Source organism: Xenopus tropicalis, chromosome 2, assembly GCF_000004195.4.
Source record: "Xenopus tropicalis strain Nigerian chromosome 2, UCB_Xtro_10.0, whole genome shotgun sequence".
Taxonomy (NCBI): Eukaryota; Metazoa; Chordata; class Amphibia; order Anura; family Pipidae; genus Xenopus; species Xenopus tropicalis.
Genome location: NC_030678.2, coordinates 151,983,770 through 152,005,659, shown reverse-complemented (window position 1 = coordinate 152,005,659; position 21,890 = coordinate 151,983,770). Strand labels below are relative to the sequence as shown.

At 40.2% G+C, this 21,890-nt stretch overlaps 1 protein-coding gene across 1 annotated transcript in view; it reads right to left on the bottom strand.

The window, feature by feature from the left end:
* Positions 1 to 1,534: 1,534 nt before the first annotated feature.
* Positions 1,535 to 21,890, bottom strand: part of ccdc169 (coiled-coil domain containing 169) — a 28,515-nt gene continuing 8,159 nt past the window's right edge. Inside the window, exons 5-8 of the mRNA XM_002937881.5 lie at positions 14,617 to 14,715; positions 13,308 to 13,361; positions 6,756 to 6,832; positions 1,535 to 1,721 (exon numbers count right to left, since the gene is read on the bottom strand). Coding sequence (XP_002937927.2) covers positions 1,628 to 1,721; positions 6,756 to 6,832; positions 13,308 to 13,361; positions 14,617 to 14,715 — 324 coding nt within the window. The 3' untranslated portion in view covers positions 1,535 to 1,627. The remainder of the gene's footprint in view (positions 1,722 to 6,755; positions 6,833 to 13,307; positions 13,362 to 14,616; positions 14,716 to 21,890) is intronic.

The following is a 21,890-nucleotide window of genomic DNA, read 5'->3' as shown; positions in this document are numbered from 1 at the left end:
ATTTTCGGCTTTTACGCCAAAACGCCACGTCTGGCATTAGCCTTATTTTCAATTTTACGCCAAACGCCACGTCTTTCAGCACTATTCTTTCAGCACAACTGAACTACAGGCATTAGCCTTATGTATAGTGGCCTGGAGTGGGTTAATTCCCCAATTAGCAGGCTAGATCTGCTAGCAGCCAGAAAGAGTGAGGGGACCAGACTGACTGAGAACTGAACCCGGTGTGGGAGGGTCTGTGTGTGTGGAACAGCTTGGGGTGCTTCTGGTTTCTCTCCCCAACAAAAAGGACTCTCTGAAGGCACTGTGACTGTGGAGTTGTGCTTTTGGATTTAGCAGGGAATCCCAGTAGGGGACCGGTATCAGAGAGGAAAAGTACCCTGTGTATTAGTTAGAGTCCATGTGTGGCAAGGGTTTTGTTTACTTTTGTTTATGATCCTGCCTACTACAGAGAATAGTAATACACCTAAAAGAACTGTCTGTACATCTGATCTCACTCACAATAGTTAGAGGAATCCTAGAAATGTTGCATTTCATATTGCTGCTAATACCCTGATAGTAACTACTTTTTAAAGTGGACAGTGCTCTCGAGGTGTGGTCATAATAACTGTTCAGTAACCTGATTAACAAGTAAAGAACTGCAGATTCAGAGGAATTTAAAGTGTGCAAACAGAGTGTTAAACTAAACTAAAGAAGCCTACAGTATTCCCTATTAAAATGTATTACAGGCATGGCACCCATTATCCAAAATGCTAATCCAAATGCTCTATGTGTGCCATTACAGTCCCCCTGCTGCCTACGGCTGCCGGCAGATTTTGCCACAAAAAGTTCTTCATCCTCCCAATGGAAATAATAGGACTGATGCTTTATAAAGAGAATGAAGCGAGTAGGGGGAATTTTTTTTTTTTTTTAAATCTGAGCTGGGACAAAGTCTTAATGGAATAAAGCTCAGATTTACAGGAAGACCATCCATAGAGTCCAAGCAAATAATTCTAATTTTAAAAATGATTTCCCTTTTCTCTGTAATTATAAAACCCTTTTGCTTGACAGTAACTGAGCTGCATGACTGCATATTGGTGGCAAACAATCTAGACTTAAGTTGCATTAAATAGTCAGTCTTCTTGGCGTCATTTTTGGTGCTTGGCACGTGGGTGATGTGTGCCCTATTCTTTCAGCACAACTGAACTACAGGGATTGGTACAGAGCACTGAGGCAAATTGGAAGCTACCATTTGGCCCCTACGGTGCCCCTGCATCAATAGGCACATTAGCACAAACATACAAGTGCAGATATACATTAGTCCTCATGTGCCACATATCACCCAGCATTTAACTGTCCATGTCACTAGCTCCTGACGCCCTACACTCATCTGCCTCAAGTAGCTGAACTAAAAATAGTGGCAGTAATTGCTTGTCTGTGTGTGTTATAGTACTGACCAGTGTGGGCTTTCCAATGACATCAAACACTTTACCCATTCATTTGCCTATGAAAAGCAATGAGAAGTGATACATTTAAGGCAATAAACAATATACAGAAATTAGAAATTAAACCAATGATGTTATTTTGCATAGTTCTAGAAAATAAATACATCCTGGGGAATATTACAAATGGAGAGATGTTTTTCCTCAAGTTAATGCTTCATATTTGAGGGCTGGTTTCCTTTTTTCATTTCTCCTTTTCTTTTGGTCATTGTCTTCCGTTTTGCAGGACCATTATAGTTTCCTCTGAAAATAACCAGAAACAACCCTTCTGTTTACAAAATAGAAATCATTTTAAAGTCATGTGATTCTGACATTTCACTTAAATTCACCTGTCTAATAGTCTGTGCAGAGGATAGAAAGGGAAAGAAAGATTAATGCACTGTAATGCAAGCTTATTGTTATTAGTAAAGTGCACACCATGCTCTATGCTGAGGTTACCAGATTAATCAGTATTGGCCTGATTTTGCCACACAACAGGTGAGCTCAAATGTGATGTGAATATTTGGCCTTGGCCCAATGGCTGCATTCTCAGAAGGTCTAATACAGCATGATTGGCTGGATCACCTTACCTTAGGTGAGATGCCACTCTGGGCAATGGACTTGAAAGAACTGCCCAGGTTGAGAAGTGGCGTCACGTGCATGGCTTCTGCTATGTGTTACTTCACTTCCTCCCAGCATCACCCTCTGCACCCTCACCCCCCCCCCCCACCCCCAGCTCTGCTGCTTTGTTTTTTTGTTTTTTTCATTTTTACCAATTCTATAAGCACCCAAGAGCCAACCCCCTAAAGCTGCTGCCCTAGGCACAGGCCCTAGGCACTTACTGTATAAAGAAAAAGTTGTTGGGCCGTTCTTTGGTACTGCTGGATACTCACAAGATTCTAATAAGATATATGAACCTTTAAGGGGTCAGTCACCTTTGAGCTAACTTTTAGTATGATGTAGTAATATTCTAAGACAATTTGCAATTGGTCTTCATTTTTTAACTATGAAGGTTTTTATTTATCCACGTCATAGTATATCTAGAGCAACTGGACTTGCTAAGAAATCATTTTTTTATTATTTGAATATTTCTTATTAGTTCAGTTTTTGTTTATAAACCCTCCAGTTTGTAATTTCATTAGTAATCTGGTTGCTAGAGTTCAAATTACCTTAAGAACCAGGGAGTGGTTTGAATGAGAGACTGGCCAATTCTTAGCAACTTTTTAACTGTTCTTCATTTTTTTTTTCTTATTTGCCTTCTTCTCCTAACTTCAGCTTTCAAATGGGGGTCACTGACCCCAACAGCCAAAAAACGATTGCTCTGTGAGGCTACAATTTTATTAATTATTTTTTCCATTTTTTTATCCAGGCCCTCTCCTATTCTATAATATAGTAAAAGTTATCTTAAAGGTGAAATACCCCCTTAAGGAACAGAACACAACATAAAGTATGTGGCCTGATAATGAATGCTTAGCTACAGTACATTAATAGCTAAGAGCGATGAATTATAGAGCTGGCTGTTTGCCTCTCCCATAAGTGTTCCAAAATGGTTCTAGAAACAGGAATACAATGAGAAAAAAAGTGGAATCATTCAACTGTGTTGCTGTTGAGCTGAACGTAAGTAAAAGGGTCAGTGCTTTTGTTCTACCCCCTCCAGCCCTGGCTGATGATAGAAGAGTGCTGTATACTGATTCATGGATTAATATAGAGGTAAGCTTCTGACAGACGACAGGACTCAATTCTGTATGTTTATTCTCTCGCTATGCAGCTTGAAATGGGCCCCAATATGCATTTTAAAGACCAATACTTGTATACAAGCGGTCACTCCCAAGTTAAGCTAGAATGCTCCCGGAGCAGCGAATGGTAATTATGGAAAACCAGGAGTATAACATGAAGAACAAAAGGGAATATATAGCAGTCACTACTCATTTGAGACCAGACCACCCCACCCGGCTTATGGGAGGGCGACTGCTGTTGAGGCTTTGCCTTGGGTGCCTCTGTACTCAACCCAGTCCTCCTCTTGTATTAGAATTATAGAAAAGATACAAATTTATGAATGCAAAGGGCTAAAATGGATGTAAAATTTACAAAGGTACTTTGCTCCTATATGTGCTGCTTACAACCTGTGCATAGAGTCAATGCACCCTTTCAGCCATCTCTGGTGAACTGCACACGGATGTGTGGAACTGCCCAGTACAGGGACACCAAGGGAACCCTGCAACTAACTCCAGTTGAGGAATGGGTACCTCCCCTCATGTGACTGATAAGTGCCATTATTGATGCCATGCATGGAAAGTGATGCTATATATGCACACACGTTCTAATTTGTGTTGCTAATTTGTGTCCACTTTGGAAAATCAAGGAAAAGTTGTGGAGCACTTTATTTATTTAATAGGTACCCACAGGGACCCTGGAATTATTGGAAAACAGTAACATTATTGGTAAAACACATGCCAATTTCCATTTGTTTTTGCACTTGTGTTTCTAAATGAACCTTATAGCACAGAGCATAGGGAACCTAGGCCCTACATAAGTTCCTGGGAAAGGGCTAACTACTTTATAGTCACAAAACCATTTCTGTGTTCTATGTGGGCAAGTGCAGAGTCCATTTAAAACTCACTAAAAATTTTTCCTTGCTAAAAGGAGTTTATTATCTAAAGATAAAAAAATGCATGTCAAATTCTGAGATAACATACCTAGCAAATTGCCCAGGGCTGCATTGTGCCACCCCCTTTTTTTTTCTACTAAAGCTATTCATACACTATGAGATCTGCTCGTTTGGCGAGGTCACCAAACAAGTAGATTCCCCCTTCACTTAAAATGGGAGATATTGGGATAACCTGATTGTCAGGGCCAAAAGATTGGAAAACAATGACAAGGATGCAAGCCATCGGAACAAAGGCTGCATCAATGATCTGATGAGAAAATCAAATATGCCCAATTGATGTGGTGGATGTTCGACCAGATATCAGTCCTGATAGGGCCCCATACACGGGCAGAGAGGCAGCCGAATCATCCCTTGTATGGCCAACTTTACAAATTGCTGCTATATGATTCTGAAACCAACCCACCAACAGGTGGATGTCAGTCATCATTTATATTATAAAAGGGCTTGTATTCTTCCTTCTATATTTAAATACAAGATAAAGCTACAGTCAACATGGCAAACTAGTATGTAAAGGAAATTCATAACTGAAACTTTACCCCCCCCCCCCCCCAAACAGTGAGCTTTGTACCATCATACTGATGAGACGGAACATAGCGTAGCTAATAGCACTAATGCCCTGATTTCCCAGTACTTTAACCAATGATTAAAGCCACGGACAGATGTACACAAAATGCCTTCGCTTGTGCCCAATGCAGCATTGGTAAATGGTGGCATAAAATGAAGACCAATGGGGGAATGTAATATGCATTGCATTTTAATCAAATAATTCACATTTTTAAAAATGGTTTCCTTTTTCTCTGTAATGATAAAACAGTACCTTGTACTTGATCCCAACTAAGGTCTAATTACTCCTTCTTGGAGCCAAAACAATCCTATTGGGTTTAATTACTGTTTAAATATTTTTTTTAGTAGACTTAAGGTAGGAGATTCGAATTATGGAAATACCCCTTATCCGGAAAACCCCAGGTCCTGAGCATTCTGCATAATGGGTCCCATACCTGTATTACATTGTGAACAGCGCTAAACATTCGCAAAAACATGATTTTACACACTATTAGTGATTTTTATTACATTGCCCCCTAAAGCCAGCCATACACATTTTTCAGATTTCAGTCTTCTTCCGACGACTGTTTAGATAATGGTCGTACGTTTAAATGCAACAATCTAAAACTAACATTTAGGGGCTGATTTACTAATCCACGAATCCGAATGGGAAAAATTTGGATTGGAAATGAACATTTTGTGACTTTTTTGTATTTTTTTCGATTTTTTCATCGCCGTTACGATTTGCTCGTATATTGTCGCGACTTTTTCGTATTGAGTGCTCGTAAACGGCGGGCAAAACTTCAGACTTTGCATGATTTTGGAAGCCTCCCATAGGGCTCAATGGCACTCTGCAGCTCCAACCTGGCCCAAGGAAAGTCTCCCATAGGGCTCAATGGCACTCTGCAGCTCCAACCTGGCCCAAGGAAAGCCTCCCATAGGGCTCAATGGCACTCTGCAGCTCCAACCTGGCCCAAGGGAAGTCTCCCATAGGGCTCAATGGCACTCTGCAGCTCCAACCTGGCCCAAGGAAAGTCTCCCATAGGGCTCAATGGCACTCTGCAGCTCCAACCTGGCCCAAGGAAAGTCTCCCATAGGGCTCAATGGCACTCTGCAGCTCCAACCCGGCCCAAGGAAAGTCTCCCATAGGGCTCAATGGCACTCTGCAGCTCCAACCTGGCCCAAGGAAAGTCTCCCATAGGACTCAATGGCACTCTGCAGCTCCAACCCGACCCAAGGAAAGTCTCCCATAGGGCTCAATGGCACTCTGCAGCTCCAACCTGGCCCAAGGAAAGTCTCCCATAGGGCTCAATGGCACTCTGCAGCTCCAACCCGGCCCAAGGAAAGTCTCCCATAGGACTCAATGGCACTCTGCAGCTCCAACCTGGCCAAAGGAAAGTCTCCCATAGGGCTCAATGGCACTCTGCAGCTCCAACCTGGCCCAAGAAAAGTCTCCCATAGGGCTCAATGGCACTCTGCAGCTCCAACCTGGCCCAAGGAAAGTCTCCCATAGGGCTCAATGGCACTCTGCAGCTCCAACCCGGCCCAAGGAAAGTCTCCCATAGGGCTCAATGGCACTCTGCAGCTCCAACCTGGCCCAAGGAAAGTCACGATACTGAAGCTTGAATGAATCCGAAACTTTCGTACTCAGCGCGACTGCTACGAAAAAGTCGCGACAATTTGCGCAAGTCGTAACGCTACGAAAAAGTCGCGACAATTTACGAAAAAGTCGCGACAATTTACAGAAAAATCGCAAAATACTGATCATTACGAAAAAAACACATTCGGACGCTTTTCGGACGTTCGTGGATTAGTAAATGTGCCCCTTAGACTGAAATTGTAGGATAAAGCCAGATCGGAAGATGTTCTGAACATGAAATACTTGGCAGACACCAATTCTACCAAAGTGACTTTCTGGAAATGCATTGTAGGTCCCCCAAGGATATCGAAGCCCATACACAGTCCGAAAATAGTACGAAACTCCATTTTGTATTGGTGCGTGTATGGCCAGTTAAAGTCTTTAGAGGTCTGAGCAAAGAGTTAAGTGAATATTAGAAGTAAAAAAATCTAAAATCAAAACCGCTTACTTAAAAGCCGGCTTTTCCCGTGTGGCGTGTGCTGGATCGGGCTGCTGTTTCTTAGCGGCTTCTTGTGTTACTGAGGTCTGCAATTAAAATTGAAGAGACAAGATTACTGTAAGCTCCACAGAGGCTCAGCGTGCACAGCCGGCGCCAAATGTTCCTCAAAGTTGCAGTTCATATTTAAGGGAAATATTATCATCCACCAAACACAAATGCTGAATAAAATAATAATGTAAAGGCTTCATTTGAATATTTTCCTACTTTTCCTTAATGAACGAGAGCCTCTCATGCAGCTAGACTGCTCACTGTGTTAGTTCAGAAATTGGTCAAGCAGATAAATATAGTAAATTGGCAGAAACAAAGAAAATGGATACATAAATTATGATGTGGTGAATAAAATATGACTTTAAAAAACAGGCAGTAAAGTCAATAATGTCAAAAAAGCAAGTAATCTTGACCATTTTATTCTGTGTTCCATCATCAGATGAATTATTTCCTTGGTGTAAGGCTGTTGTCTCCTACTGCCAGACAGGGGCACTGCAATAAATAATTCTTACTAAGCTTTGTTTAAAGGAGAACTAAACCCTAAAAATGGATACAGGTAGAAACGCCATATTACATATACTGAACTTATTTCCCCATCCTAAAGGTTCTGCATCTCTATAGTAGTAATGATCCAGGCTTTCACATTTGTCAAAGGGGCTCCCCATCTTGGATTTTGTTTGACGTTACACTGACACTGCACATGCTCAGTGCGCTCTGGACAGCTGCTGGGAAGCTACATTTAGGGGTTGTTGCAAATGATCAAATTATGAGATTTGTTATATAATCTGATCCTACAGAGCTGATTGAATTGTGATGATTAAATTCTGATGCTAATTGCACTGGTTTCAGAGCTGCCATGTACTAATAAACTATATTGTGACATTTACATTCTATATATACAGTATATTGTGAGAGGGTCCCTAAGGTCAGGTAAGTGACAACAGCACAGAGCATGTGCAGTGAATCAGCAGAAAAGAAGATGGGGGCTACTGGGGCATCTTTGGGGGCACAGATCTTCCCTGCTAAAAAACTGGGGTTGCCTTGGGCTGGTACAGAAGCCCAAAACATAACACACAACATTTCTGCCCTCCTTTTTTAGTTAGGCTTTACTTATCCTTTAAGGTCATTTTATCCTGGTGCAACCACATAACTCGTAAGGCTTTTGCCTCCAATGCACTGGGCCAAATCAGGGAGATATCACTGTTTAGTCCCTGGGACAATTATTGGATTATACTGTGGGTGATGTAGATAATTTTAGAAGAAACCGCAACAATACATGAATGCAGTCCTTGTCTGAAAGGATTTTTTTACCCAGGCCTAGAGATTGGTTACTTGATCTGAGGGAGTTGAGTTGGCAGCTTTTATAATTAAAGTGTATGGCAAACTTAGTCAACTGACTTCCTTTGGGAGACAATTAAAGTATCACCTACCTTAAAAGTAAGCCCAACTCACCCGGGGAAACACTGGCCATTAGGCCAGGGAGAAGCACATATGCAGTTCCACCCTCTTACACACATTTCCCAGGCATCCCTAAAACACACACTCATACACCTGAAGTAGAGTCAAATCCAATACATTTCCTCAATTGTGCATGAGTGAGTCTAAAGGGGTTGTTTACTTACTACAAGCAAAGTACAATCTCAGATGCAACTGTAAGGTTTTTTAGGCACAACGCAGTGTACGCAATGGGGGATTGAACCTGCCCCAATTGGTGCCTGCTTGTTGCACACTTACTTCCTCCTGTCTCTCTTAATCAATGAATAGTGCATGGAGCAGCGCAAGTTAGGTTAACCGCAAGGCACCTATAGCATATAAAGGAAAAACACTGGCTCCAGTCCCAGGTAGTATAACGAGTGCCGAACCATTTATTTAGAAAAAAGGTGCAGGTAGATACAACATTTCAGGCATTATTCCCACCTTCCTTCATGTCCTACTATTAATATATTGAAGGAAACATACAGAAGTCCATATTCGAGCAGTGTTCTGGGTATAGTAGGTATACAAGTTAATACTGTCCTGTACTTTTAATATTGATTGGCTCAGCAAAAAATTCACTAAAGATGCAAAAAGTTCTTTTTCTCACCAGTTGGAGTTCATTTGGGGGTTGTTTCCATGGAGTTTCCATGGAGTGTGCTATATTTGTGCAACTGGATGGAAAGTCTATCATTATTCTTTACTACGGGTTAAAAGTCACCCCCCCCCCCAAAAAAAATAAAATATATAATTGCATATTACAAAATCAAATGTCCACCACACTAATATAGATGGATAAACAAGCCATTTTCATTAAGTCCCAAACAAAATATATAATGTGTTGCAGAGAGTCAAGTATCAGTGTTGGGATACAAGGAAAAGATGCTGCTGCTCAGGGCACAGCACGGGAAATAAAGAAGTAGTTACCAAACTAATTTGTCTCTTAAATAGCAAAAGGCAATTAGCATCAGCAGGGAGCCTGTTATTCCGAGAGCTTGCTGCATCCTGCCCTCTCTTAGTAAGCCCACCATTTAATAACTACATGTTACCATTTCTGAAAGGTCATAAAAAAAAAACCAGGATGTAAATCATTAATTTGTTCCATTTTTAAAGGCAGTAGCGAAAAAAGACTTTTGCAGCAGAAATATCAATTGCAAGCATGGTAAAGGGATTTTTCATTTTCTGCCCACTAAAGCAAGTATCCGGCTTACCCGGGGATCAGCAGAAGGAGCAGAGGATTAGTCATACAAGGACTGGACATTTGGAAAGTAGGGCATTTCTTTTTTCATCTCCGCTGGTATCATAAATTCAGTTTATATATAAACAAGCTTCCACACTCTGTGCTACCAGCAGTCTCAATTCAAATGTGAAATTCATGTTCGCAGTTAAAGAGTAGGGCTCAGAATAGTTTTATAAACTGCAACAATCAGTGCATTTTCCCTCTGCTCCCTTTGTTAATAATTGTAACCTCCAAAAAACACAAGAAACAGCAATCACCCTTGCCGGCCTACCTGGGCACCCCCTTTGTATTCACATACTGCTTTCTGTCTGCTTCCTCTTACTCCCAACACCTTCTACCTCCATAGAAGTTTTGTTATGGAATATGTGAAAAATACACCCCTTTAATCTGTTACCTTTTACCATCCATGCCCCATGCTGAGAAATATAAACTTTACTTACATTCAAGCCTATAGGAGTAAACGTTTGGCATTTCAGCAGCTAATAGTTGGGATTTATTAAAGAAAAATAAAAAAAGTCTAAAGGGGCATTTACTAAGCCACAACTTTTTGAGGTCTGGCTTTTTGTCGCCTAAAACCCAAAAAAGTCACAGAAAAAAAGTCTCAAGTTTCCCGAAATTTAACATGACAACTGTAACAATTCCAAATCTGAAAATATTCCATCTAAAACTTGTCGAGATCATGTAGAAGTCGGTGGCAGGTGTCCTTTTTATAACTGAAAGATCTTTCTTTGCCTTGTAGTTTCAGAGGTTTTTTGATGCTGGCTTTTCTGTGACAATACGGAAAAGTTACGGTTATCGTTGCCATTTTTGCAAGCTTTCTGTGAATTTTTTTTGTTCCAATCTTGGCAAAAACTCGGCAAGTAAAAGTGGGCAACTTTCTATGGAAATTGTCTTAAGCAACTCCCGGTTTATTAAAACATTTGACATTTCATCCTAGACAAAACCCGAATGCTACATTTGGCTTGATCTTTTTCATAAATAAGCTAGCGCTCAAGGACAAAATGTGTTGATGATAGTGTAAAAGAAGTTACGCAAGTTTTGAAAGTTTTCCAGCATTTTTTATTTGTGATTGTGTGATTTAACTTTTAATGTGTTTCAGGTCCTCGATAGGGCAGCAATAGTTGAAATGAATAATATTACACGTGTAGAGACACAGATGACATCCTAACCTGCAAGTGGGTCTCCTATACTTGTAATACATCCACACATTCAGGAATATTAAACCTATGCAATTACCACAGCAAATGCAAAATTTCAGGCAGCAAAATGTTTTAAACTGCAAATATACATTACCTATGTTTTTCGCCAAATATACAGTACCTTTGTGTTTCACACAAGTATACAGTTCCTATGTGTTTCCACTAGTGATGAGTGAATCTGTCTCATTTCACTTCGCCGTAAAATTCGTCTGCATCTTTTTTGTCGCCATGTTTTTTTACGTGATCGCACCCTTTTTTTACGCGACCACTGCGATTTTTCACAGAAGTTTCGCAAAACAATTCGCAAATGGTGAAATGTGGAAATTTGCTGCAAATCCATAATTGGCAAAAAAATTCAGTCATCACTAGTTTCCACAAGTATACAGTACCTTTGTGTTTCCGCAAATATACAGTACCTTTGTGTTTCCGCAAATATACAGTACCTTTGTGTTTCTGCACATATACAGTACCTTTGTGTTTCTGCAAATATACAGTACCTTTGTGTTTCTGCAAATATACAGTAACTTTGTGTTTCTGCAAATATACAGTACCTTTGTGTTTCCGCTAATATACAGTACCTTTGTGTTTCCGCAAATATACAGTACCAATGTGTTTCCGCAAATATACAGTACCTTTGTGTTTCTGCAAATATACAGTACCTTTGTGTTTCTGCAAATATACAGTACCTATGTGTTTCTGCAAATATACAGTACCTTTGTGTTTCTGCAAATATACAGTACCTTTATGTTTCTGCAAATATACAGTACCTATGTGTTTCTGCAAATATACAGTACCTTTGTGTTTCATGCACCAGTATAAACACCCCATGTGCTAAAATTGCCCCCTGCAACAAAAAACATTCTCAGTTGTATTAGTGCTATACTGACCCTTCCCCCCTGCAGTAACATCGCACACCTAAGAACTATGGCCTTTAACTACTGCTGCTAACAACTGGGGAAAAGACACCCTTTTTTGCCGGTCACCACTTCCCATGGGGATCTAGGAGAAAGCTCTGTCCATGGTGCTGGACAAAAATTGCTATGTCCAGACTTTAAATATTTCCTGTCTGCCCCCATATAGGGGTCTCATTGAGACAAGCTCCTCCGCTTCACCCAAATAACAATTCGCTATCTGTGGGAGAAGGAGGTTTTCTGTAGAAAGGAAGACTTTATATATTTCCTCATTCAGACAAGCTCCTCCACTTCACCCAAATAACAATTCGCTATCTGTGGGAGAAGGAGGTTAGAAAGGCTGCAGGAAGGTGCTTTGGTTAAAACAGCTGGCCTGCTGAACCCTAGTTGGTGTCTCAAGTTTGTCCCTTGTTCTGTATCTGCCTGTAACAGCTAAATGTATTCTAAACCCGTTAGGTGCCTTCAGATAAGAATACAGCCCTAAATTAACAATGTTTTCTATAGCCTTGGTCTTCTTTAACTGTGTACTAAAGGTGGCCATAAACTGTAAGATCTGCTCATTTGGGGAGGTCGGCAAACGAGCGGATCTTCTCCCTATATGCCCACCTAATGTGTGCATTACTGGGCTAATCTGATTACTGGCAGGCAACGAAAATCAAAAGCGCTAGATCGTGATCTGGCCAATTTTAGGCCAGATCTCGTTAGGGTAAGCCTGTAGGGGGTGCCCATACACAGGAAGATAACCTGCTGAACCGGGTCTAAAGGACCCACGAATCAGCGGCTAAAATCTGCCTGTGTATGGCCACCTTCTAGGGCAGGCCAATTTAGTGGCAGAGAAGGGTGGGCCACAATGGATAGGTAGATTGTGCGGCCACTAGATCTTAAGTCCAGTTAGCAGACTGCTCTGTCACTAAACTGGTACCTGCTTCGAGGCTGCACAGGTTTAGCCTCAGCCGCAGCCCATTTAAAAGAGACCAAAATTTAAAGGCAAGTGGCCTATTTACATATAGAAGCAAGTAGACACAGACAGTGGTCCGGACCTTAATACCATTTATATTGCAGAGCAGACAATAGTCAGGAAGATTCAAGACTCCAGTCTCAGTAATGTCAAAGGCATCCTTATTGTATAGTGGGCCTCAATAGATGAAACTGCTCCAGACTCCAAACTTCCTCAGTTAACAAGGAACAGGAAACTGTAAATCGCTCACCATTTGTCAGAGCTGTTATGTGGTTTACTTAATTATAGGTCCCTGTCAGCTGCAGTATGTTGGTAGGACTAAACAGATGTGCATTGTAATATTGATGAACCTCTAAAACTAGTAAGAATATCATCCCAGAAGTGACTGGAATTGGAGACAATGTTGTTAAAGCCAGTCATTTTGGATTTATGAGAGACATAAATATAAACTTGGATTAAGTTCTGTAAATGAGAACTATACCCTCAGAATGAATACTTAACTAAGTTTAACAGTTTATATCATATTAAATGGCCTAATAAGGAATCTTAATAAACTGAAATTGAAGTCGGTTTACACAATGCAGGTTTTTTTCTGCCAAAATTTTAGCATCATTGCATAATCATTGGTTGCAAGAGGGGGCTATATGCTTGGTGCAATTCTGTCTGATTCACCAAAATTACCACATCTGTAGGTATTGTTTGAGTTTAAGAGTCACTGTATCTGTAACATACCTGAGAGATTTCAGAGACATACATTCTTCTTTCGTTGTTAACTTTATAGTATGCCTGAAATGCAGAGGCAAGATATAGATTACAGAAAGCCAACAAATTGTACATATACACAGGATGACATGGAATGTTTTTAATATGTGTTCTTGCTTTGCTTTAATATATGTTGTACAGCAATTCTTTAAAAAGCCCCAAAATGACCTTAAGACAATTATTTTAAAAAGGCTACAGACAGAAATATAAACTCCCACTCCCCCATCTGGCTAAACGGAGCTGCAAAAGATCCTGTAATGATGATTTATCTGTCATTATTTTTATGCTTTATAAACAAAACTATAATAGAAACACCGAGGGGCTGATTTACTAACCCACGAATCCGACCCGAATTGGAAAAGTTCCGACTTGAAAACGAACATTTTGCGACTTTTTCGTATGTTTTGCGATTTTTTCGGATTCTGTACGAATTTTTCGTTACCAATACGATTTTTGCGTAAAAACGCGAGTTTTTCGTATCCATTACGAAAGTTGCGTAAAAAGTTGCGCATTTTGCGTAGCGTTAAACTTACGCGAAAAGTTGCGCATTTTTCGTAGCGTTAAAACTTAACGCTACGAAAAATGCGCAACTTTTCACGTAAGTTTTAACGCTACGCAAAATGCGCAACTTTTTACGCAACTTTCGTAAAGGATAGGAAAACTCGCGTTTTTACGCAAAAATCGTATTGGATCCGAAAAATTCGTAAAGAATCCGAAAAAATCGCAAAACATACGAAAAAATCGCAAAGTACCGATCATTACGAAAAAAACGCAATCGGACTCCATTCGACCCGTTCGTGGGTAAGTAAATCAGCCCCCAAGAGTCACGCTGTAGCTTTGTTTGCAAAAAAATACTCTGGGCCCCATTTACTGACATTGGCTTATCTACCCAAAAACTGTCATTCTAAGCAACTTTCCAATAAAGATTCATTCAAATGTTGAGTCATTTTAAAGTTATTTTTGAATGTATTGGCTATTAAAATCAGCATATGTTTGGCTGCTTCCATTGCTCTCCTGGTTCTGACTCTTGACACAATTTGCCAAGGCAGCTGATTAAAGTTGATTAAAAGACCTGGAAGAGAACTGACTCCTGTTACATTGTTTTAAAAATTCAGATGCAGAGAACAGAAACAGGCAAACACTGATTTTAATAGCAATTTCATTTCTGAATCAATGTAAAATCTCTAATGAATGATATTGGGAAGATCTGGCAGCCGCACATTAGATTCTATACATGTGTATATAAGACTTTCTTTGCCCAAAAATCTCATTAACAAACCTTTGCTTCTTGTTCTATTCGAAGTTCAAAATCCTTCAGCTGATTTTCCATCAGGATCTTTTCGTCATCAAGATGTTTAAGAAACTGGTTTAAGGCTCCCTGAAGAAGGTAAAACATTACAGTATGTCAGTTAATATTATAAACACAGTTTATCAACTGCTGTAATAACTATGACATAAAACAGAAATTAAAAGAAATGTAAACCCTTAAGGTGGCCATACACGGACCGATTTTTTACTTACAAACGACCGATTCCCGAACGATCTGATGCTATCGTTAAGTTATCGTATAGTTGGTGGTGTACGAACGATCGTCGGCCCACTAAACGAGCCGACATTATCGTCCCCAAAATCGATCGGCCAGGTTTAAAAATTTTGGTCGTTTAACGATAAAATCTGCCAGTTGGTGTGAGTGTCAGACATTTGTCTTTCAACGATTGTTCTCTGCGCATGTCACGATTGCCAGCAGCGGAAGTCAACGACATCGATCGTACATAGATGTATGATCGTAGGTATTTTACGATAATGATGCGACAAAATCTTTCCCGAATTATCGTTGCCCGTGGATGGCATATCGTATGGGAACTCGATCGCCATACGATCGTTTGTCGATATAATCGTTCATCGCACAACGAGCGAAATCGCCTCGTGTATGGCCACCTTTAGGCAGTATGCACCCCCTCATTCTATGTGAGAGCAATGAATAAGGCGTGTGCTGAATATACTCTCTGCCTATTAGTTTAATCATGACAAATCTATGTTTTACCATTTCACAACCCTCCTCCCTTACCCACCCCCCTTTATTGTGACTGTTTTGTTAGCAGGAGTCCATTATACAGGGAAATTTCTGTGTTCTGGCAGTTTAATTATCTACTCCACAAGGACCAAACATGATATAACTTTAGTTTCCCTGTTTAGAAGAAATAACAAAAACCATTCAATTATTCGTGATTAACACAATAGGCAAAAAGTATGTTCAGCAAAAGCCCTATGCATTGCATTCATTTTCTAGTTTTTAAGCTATTAGCAGTCTTTACACTGCTCATATAATTAATTTTGAAACAACAGCACTGCCTGCTATTCATTTCAACAGACCAGACAGTAGCTAATTAAGTTAGTAGGTAAAGCAAAGTCTTGTGACCTTTTTCTGCTCAGAAAATTAAAGGGGAACTGTGGCTTCCAAACTAAAATTTGTTAAAGAGCCCCACATAACCCAGAAACCCCTATTATACCTATCACTGTAATCGGTTCTGTCAAAAAGTGCAATTAAATACCATTTTTACATGCTGAAATCCAGCTGCAAAACAGTTCTTCTCTTTCTGCATTATTTAAAATCCTGAGAGGGGAGGAGGGACTAAAACATTGATGTTACAAATTGTAACAACTTCTCCACAGCTTACAGACAGCATGCAGGAACTACATAACCCACAATGCATTGCACTGTGATGTTACTTTCCTTATTGGCATCACATGTGCAGGGGATTGTGGGATTTGGAGGATGCAGGCTGAAGGCAGGCTGAGGGCAGTCAACTACTGTTACATGTCAGTCAGATCAGCAGTAGAACAAAGGGCCAGCCTTAGGTAACTGTTAAAAAATCATGAAACTGCTGCATATATATTTGTTATCGATGTATATTGCAAAGTTGCTTAAAATTATGTTTCCTTTTCAATAAGTTGCATTTGGGTGGAGTCTTCCCTTGAATAAGTAAGCAGAGAAGACTCATCTGATATTTCTCTGGTCAGTTTTTAGCAGAGCACCATCATAAGACTTTCCTCTTCCTTTTCATTTTGGCTGCAATGAACAGCAGGCGGCGCTATAGTTTCACATTAATTATATGCCAGTGTAAAAACTACTAATACCTTGAAAACTAGTTAAAAAGGGAGTAAGATCTCTAACCAACAGTATGTAAAAAGGCCTAGTTATAACCAATATAAACTGTAGGAACAACGTATGAACCCGCTTGGGCAAATTTGAATGATACCTGCAAAAACATCTGCCAGCTAATACTGCCAATTGCAGATTCATCACTAATGGAGGATCTGGGGAGAATATCTCTGCCAAGGTAAGGAACAGGGCAGCTTCCACTCCCAGTGAAAGGATGGGTTATGCTAAGTTGTAACTCTAACCAATAAGGGGTAGTTTAACTGCTGCTGAGCCATATGCTAAATAATTAAAAAATACAGAAAATTAAAAATGAAGACCAACTGCAGCTTGTCTCAGAATATCACTGTCTACATCATACTAAATTTTAATTTCATGGGGAACTACCCCCTTTAAAAGACAGCACTGAGGATTTATCACATGATGTCAGCTCCAATCATGCAATTATTTTACATATTTTCAGCAAGCTCCCTTCAAAGGAGCCCAGCGAGCAACACATATAACTTATAACTGGGAAATTAACAGTAAAGAACAGCTTAATCATATGCTAAAGTGGATGAAGAACATAAGAATTGACTCTTGCTACTCTCAGCCTTAGTGTAAATGGGATTAAAAGAACAGCTTATAATATGGTTGCTGGTGGGAGAGCTGTTAGGAAGTACAGAAGAGAGAATGTTAATATGGTAAAAGCCTTTTGTAAGTAGGTGTAGGGCTATAGAAAAGCTAATTGGTGCAATAATAAGACGAATTACCATAGCTCCATAGGGTTTGTATCTGAGAATGTAGCAAATGTACAGTATGGTGGGCTGAAACAAGTGAAATGTTCTAGAGATTGCTACTGTATTTGTGTTTTGTTTGTGTCTTTTAAACTGTTCTGAACAGCATTCGGCAAAACTATAATTATGAATTATAAGACTCCTGACTTCTAGCACATCATAGTAACTTTGTTTGCTTCTACATACAGTGATAGAATGTGCCATACGGAATGACAGAGTGCTGCTAGATGGGGGCACGGGAGCAGTGAAACAGACACCCTACCTAGATTCCATCACCGGGGACTTTGGGAGTTAACTGAGTGAGACCAATGATTCAGTTGAAGTGATTAGCCAGCATCTTACAGGCAAGCAGAAACAGGAGCCTAATGCCCGCACTGCAGGAGAAGCCATAAACGGATACAGAGAAAAGAAAGTGGAATTATAAAGCTGCTTGGTAACAAGCCAGTCGTTTCAATAACAAAACAGGAACATTTTGTCTCTAAAATGCTTTGATGAATGTGTGTATGTCTAATAATGTATATTATGTGTATTACACTGTAATATCTAATAATAACAAAGGGTCGGGGCATTCAATAGGGAATAAACATTTTACGACCAACATAAGCCCTGCAAATTGAGCCTTTGCTGACAATGTCCTTTGCTCTCTATTTACAAACCTTCTTTTTCTTACCGCCAGTTAAACTGTGACATGACACAAAGGGGCACATTTACTTACTCACGAACGGGCCGAATGCGTTTTTTTCGTAATGATCGGTATTTGGCGATTTTTCGGTAAATTATCGCGACTTTTTCGTTGCCATTCCGAATGTTGCGCAAAATCTGGCAATTTTTTCGTAGCGTTAAAACTTGCGCGAAAAGTCGCGCCTTTTTCGTAGCCATTCCGAAAGTTGTGCAAAATGTTGCAATTTTTTCGTAGCGTTCGGATTCATTCAAGCTTCAGTATGGTGACTTTTCTTGGGCCAGGTTGGAGCTGCAGGGTGCCATTGAGTCCTATGGGAGACTTTCCTTGGGCCAGGTTGGAGCTGCAGGGTGCCATTGAGTCCTATGTGAGGCTTCCAAAATCATGCTAAGTCTGAAAGTTTTGCCCGCCGCTTACGAGCGCTCAATACGAAAAAGTCGCAACAAGATACGAGCGAATTGTAATGGCTACGAAAAACTCGCGTTTTTCGCGCAAATCTTATTGTTAATGAAAAAGTCGCGACAAAAAAGTCGCGAAAAAGTCGTAAAGGCGCCGAAAAAAATCGCAAAAAATACGAAAAAGTCGCAAAATGTTCGTTTTCCGATTTTTCCAATTCGGATTTGAATTCGTGTCTTAGTAAATCAGCCCCAAAAAGTTACATATAACTGCAGCTCTGACCTGTAAGCAGGTGTCGAATGCATGAAAGATGGTAAATTAAACATAATTATGTTATATGTTATTAGTTCTAATAAAATATATCATATTTAATTTGTTTTTCATCATTAACCTATATGCTCCAATTAGCTTTCGGGTGTGCCTGCGTTTATCCAAAGGATAAGAATCAGCCCTGTCTGGCTGTAGCCTTAAAAAAAATCTTCTCGTTGTGCCGGAAGTGCGGAATATGCCCGGGCCCAGGCACACGCAGCCCATATCCACCAACTAACGCAAGACTGGGTGTGTGTTGATGGCACATGGGGCGTATTGTGAGCCATTTATTTACAACTGAGTCGCAAGTGAATCAGATGCAAAAAAAACAGGCACAAAGCTTCATGTTTTTGGCCCCCAAATCAACCTGGTCCATCTTTTTTGCACTTCTCGCTGAAACGAGCAGATTTTTGCAACTCAGGAATGGGAAACAAAGATTTGTAACCTGGCAGTAATTGGTGCTCTGGCAGGCTTAGGTTGTGCCCACATGAAAGGGCAACATGTCAGGTGTTCCATTGGCAGGGGTGATTCTATCCCCTGAGGCTATTCTGCCCCCCACCCATTGTGCTCTCTGCACTAGAAAAGCCAAATTTTTTGGTTTAATACGCAGAAATTCAGCTCTTAAACTGGTAACTTGTGGGACACTGCTGCCTGAGAGGAGTTTGTTAAAGGGGACCTGTCACCTTAAGAAATAATTCCAAATTGTCTTCTATTGTGTTTGTCAAGCAAAATAAACTTTACTTACACTATATAAATTATTTTAATCTTATTTTATTCAGCCTTGGAATTCACAATTGCAGCAAGCAGGCTGGCACCATTTTGTGGACACTGTTTTCAAAGCAGGCTGTGTATCCTGCCAAAATCTTGTTTCTGTGCCAGTATGGGGGACCTGATGCCCATGTCCATGCACTGGTTACAAAATTACATGGTGCGGAGGGAGGGGGAATGTGAGGAGAGCAGCAACATCTAAAAAGTTCTGAATTGAAAGTGAAAGTAACACTCTGCCCCGCCTCTATGCCTAAGGCATGGAGGTGGGGGAGGCAATATATGATTGACAGCTGGGATTTTAAATGCTTTTATAATGGGTATGGAGGTGGTAATGAAAAAATTACTTTGGGTTTCTTGTTTCATTTGAAAAGGGCTTTTATTAAATAGCTTTTTATGTCTGGATGACAGGTCCACTTTAACTCCCCTGCCCAAGGGCATCCACATGCAAACACAAGAAGGAGCACCTATAGATGCAAGGTAAATCAAGAGCCAGAAATTTGCAACCTTTTCAAAATCAGGGTTCACTTGTGCTCCTGAATCCTGCACTCTGTTGTGCAATTTGTTCTCTGTGATTTATTCTTTAATTTTGCACCCCCTAGCAAGCCACCACTTGCGTCTATCCCATTGTAAATGAACCCATATTGCCAGTTACATTTTCCATTTAAATGTCCTGCTACAGATGAGCTGCAGATTGTCCAACAAGCTTTCTTTTTACTAGGCAGACTTCTCCTACATTCAGGTATTTGCCTCCTTGAATAGATTCCAGAAGTCCATTTTCTACATTTCATTCAGCAGAGCAGAAGTATTTCATGCTATATGTGTATAGCTTGCACTGGGGATTACAAATTAAATTGTGGAAATCAGATGCTTGCTGTGCTTAAGTGCTGTGATGTCACTCACTGGCAGAATCTATACATTAGAATCAAGTCCGAATGTGCAGCACACAGTATATTGGAAAATTTACTGTACATTTACAGTGCCCCCTGTGTCTTTTAGCTGGACTAATGCACCCACTAGTCATGTCCTACACACAGCGCTTCAGGAACTCTTCTACTCTAAGCACTAATCAGCTGTGTTGCCAAGTCATGTCATATCAATATGGATGCCATGGAAGACTTTAAAATATATAGATATTAATGATAGCATAATGGTTTGCAGCTTTTTAAAAGCAACTTACAACTTGTCTGTTGTTTGTATAATTTTTCATACTAAATGTGAAGCTTAACTTGCTCTCTGGCAATCATACCACTCATTTTTTGTGGCTTAGGTGGAAAATGTGTGCAGCTTGGTGGGAGGGTTTGAGTGAGTACTAAATCATACAAACGCACTGGTCTGGAAATAAAGTTTTACATCAGGAGGTGGCAATGCACAATGCAGACAAATTGTTTTTCACGGTGAGTGATGGCAGTGCTGTTGTGTTTCTGCAGATTCTATTAAGGGCTTTCAGAGTTGCTTGGATGATTTTTTGAACAAATAATAATATTAAAAGCAATTGTGATACTATATTCTATAATTAGTATAGGTATTGGAATATATAGTGTCATATAAGGGAAAGATTTGGGAAGGATCAGGGTGGGTGTATCAGGGAAAGGTTTTCTTGTTTGGCAGCCTCACCAAACAAGCAAATGTTAGCTTGCTTGGCCTGTGTTTCACTCTGTACCTCATTACATAGATATATTTACATAGTCAAGTTGGGCTGAAAAGGAGATCTGTCTATACACTCACATATATAGTCTATATATGTGAGTGTATAGACAGGTCTGTATAGCTATGTGTATATAAGTGCACTGGGGTTTGTGTGGAGGGGATGGACTTGATGGTCTCTTTTTTTTTTACCTATGTAATGAGGTACAGAGTGAAACATTTGCTTATTTGGTGAGGCTGCCAAACAAGAAAACCTTTCCCCTATACACCCACCCTGATGCTTCCCAAATCTTTCCCTGATATGACCCTAGGGCTAAACGATCGGCATAGGAGCCGTCAGACCGAGGGCCGCATAAATGAGCTGATCCGACAGGAAAATCAAACCTGCCTGGTCGACACTGGACGATTTTCAGCAAGATATAGATTGGGGAGGCTCATTGGGTACCCATACACAGGCAGATAAGCTGCTGAATCGGTCTGAAGGACGCATGTTGGCAGCTTTAATCTGCCCCTGTACGGCCACCTTAAGTGCACCCAGGAGAGTGAGCAAGATTATAGATGTATATATATTTTCAGAAGCAGTACAATTATATCTGTTCCTGTGATATGCATTAAACAATACACATTCTGTTTTATATAATTATGTATTTTGACTTTTAAATTAATGTGTGTACAAACACTGCAATAAAACTCTTTATTTGTGTAATTATCTATTATGTAGGCAATCACACAACAATACAATCTGCTATTCAGGGCTTACCTGCGCCACCTGGTGACCAAACACCTAAATGCAATCTAACAATATCTATAACTCTGGGGTT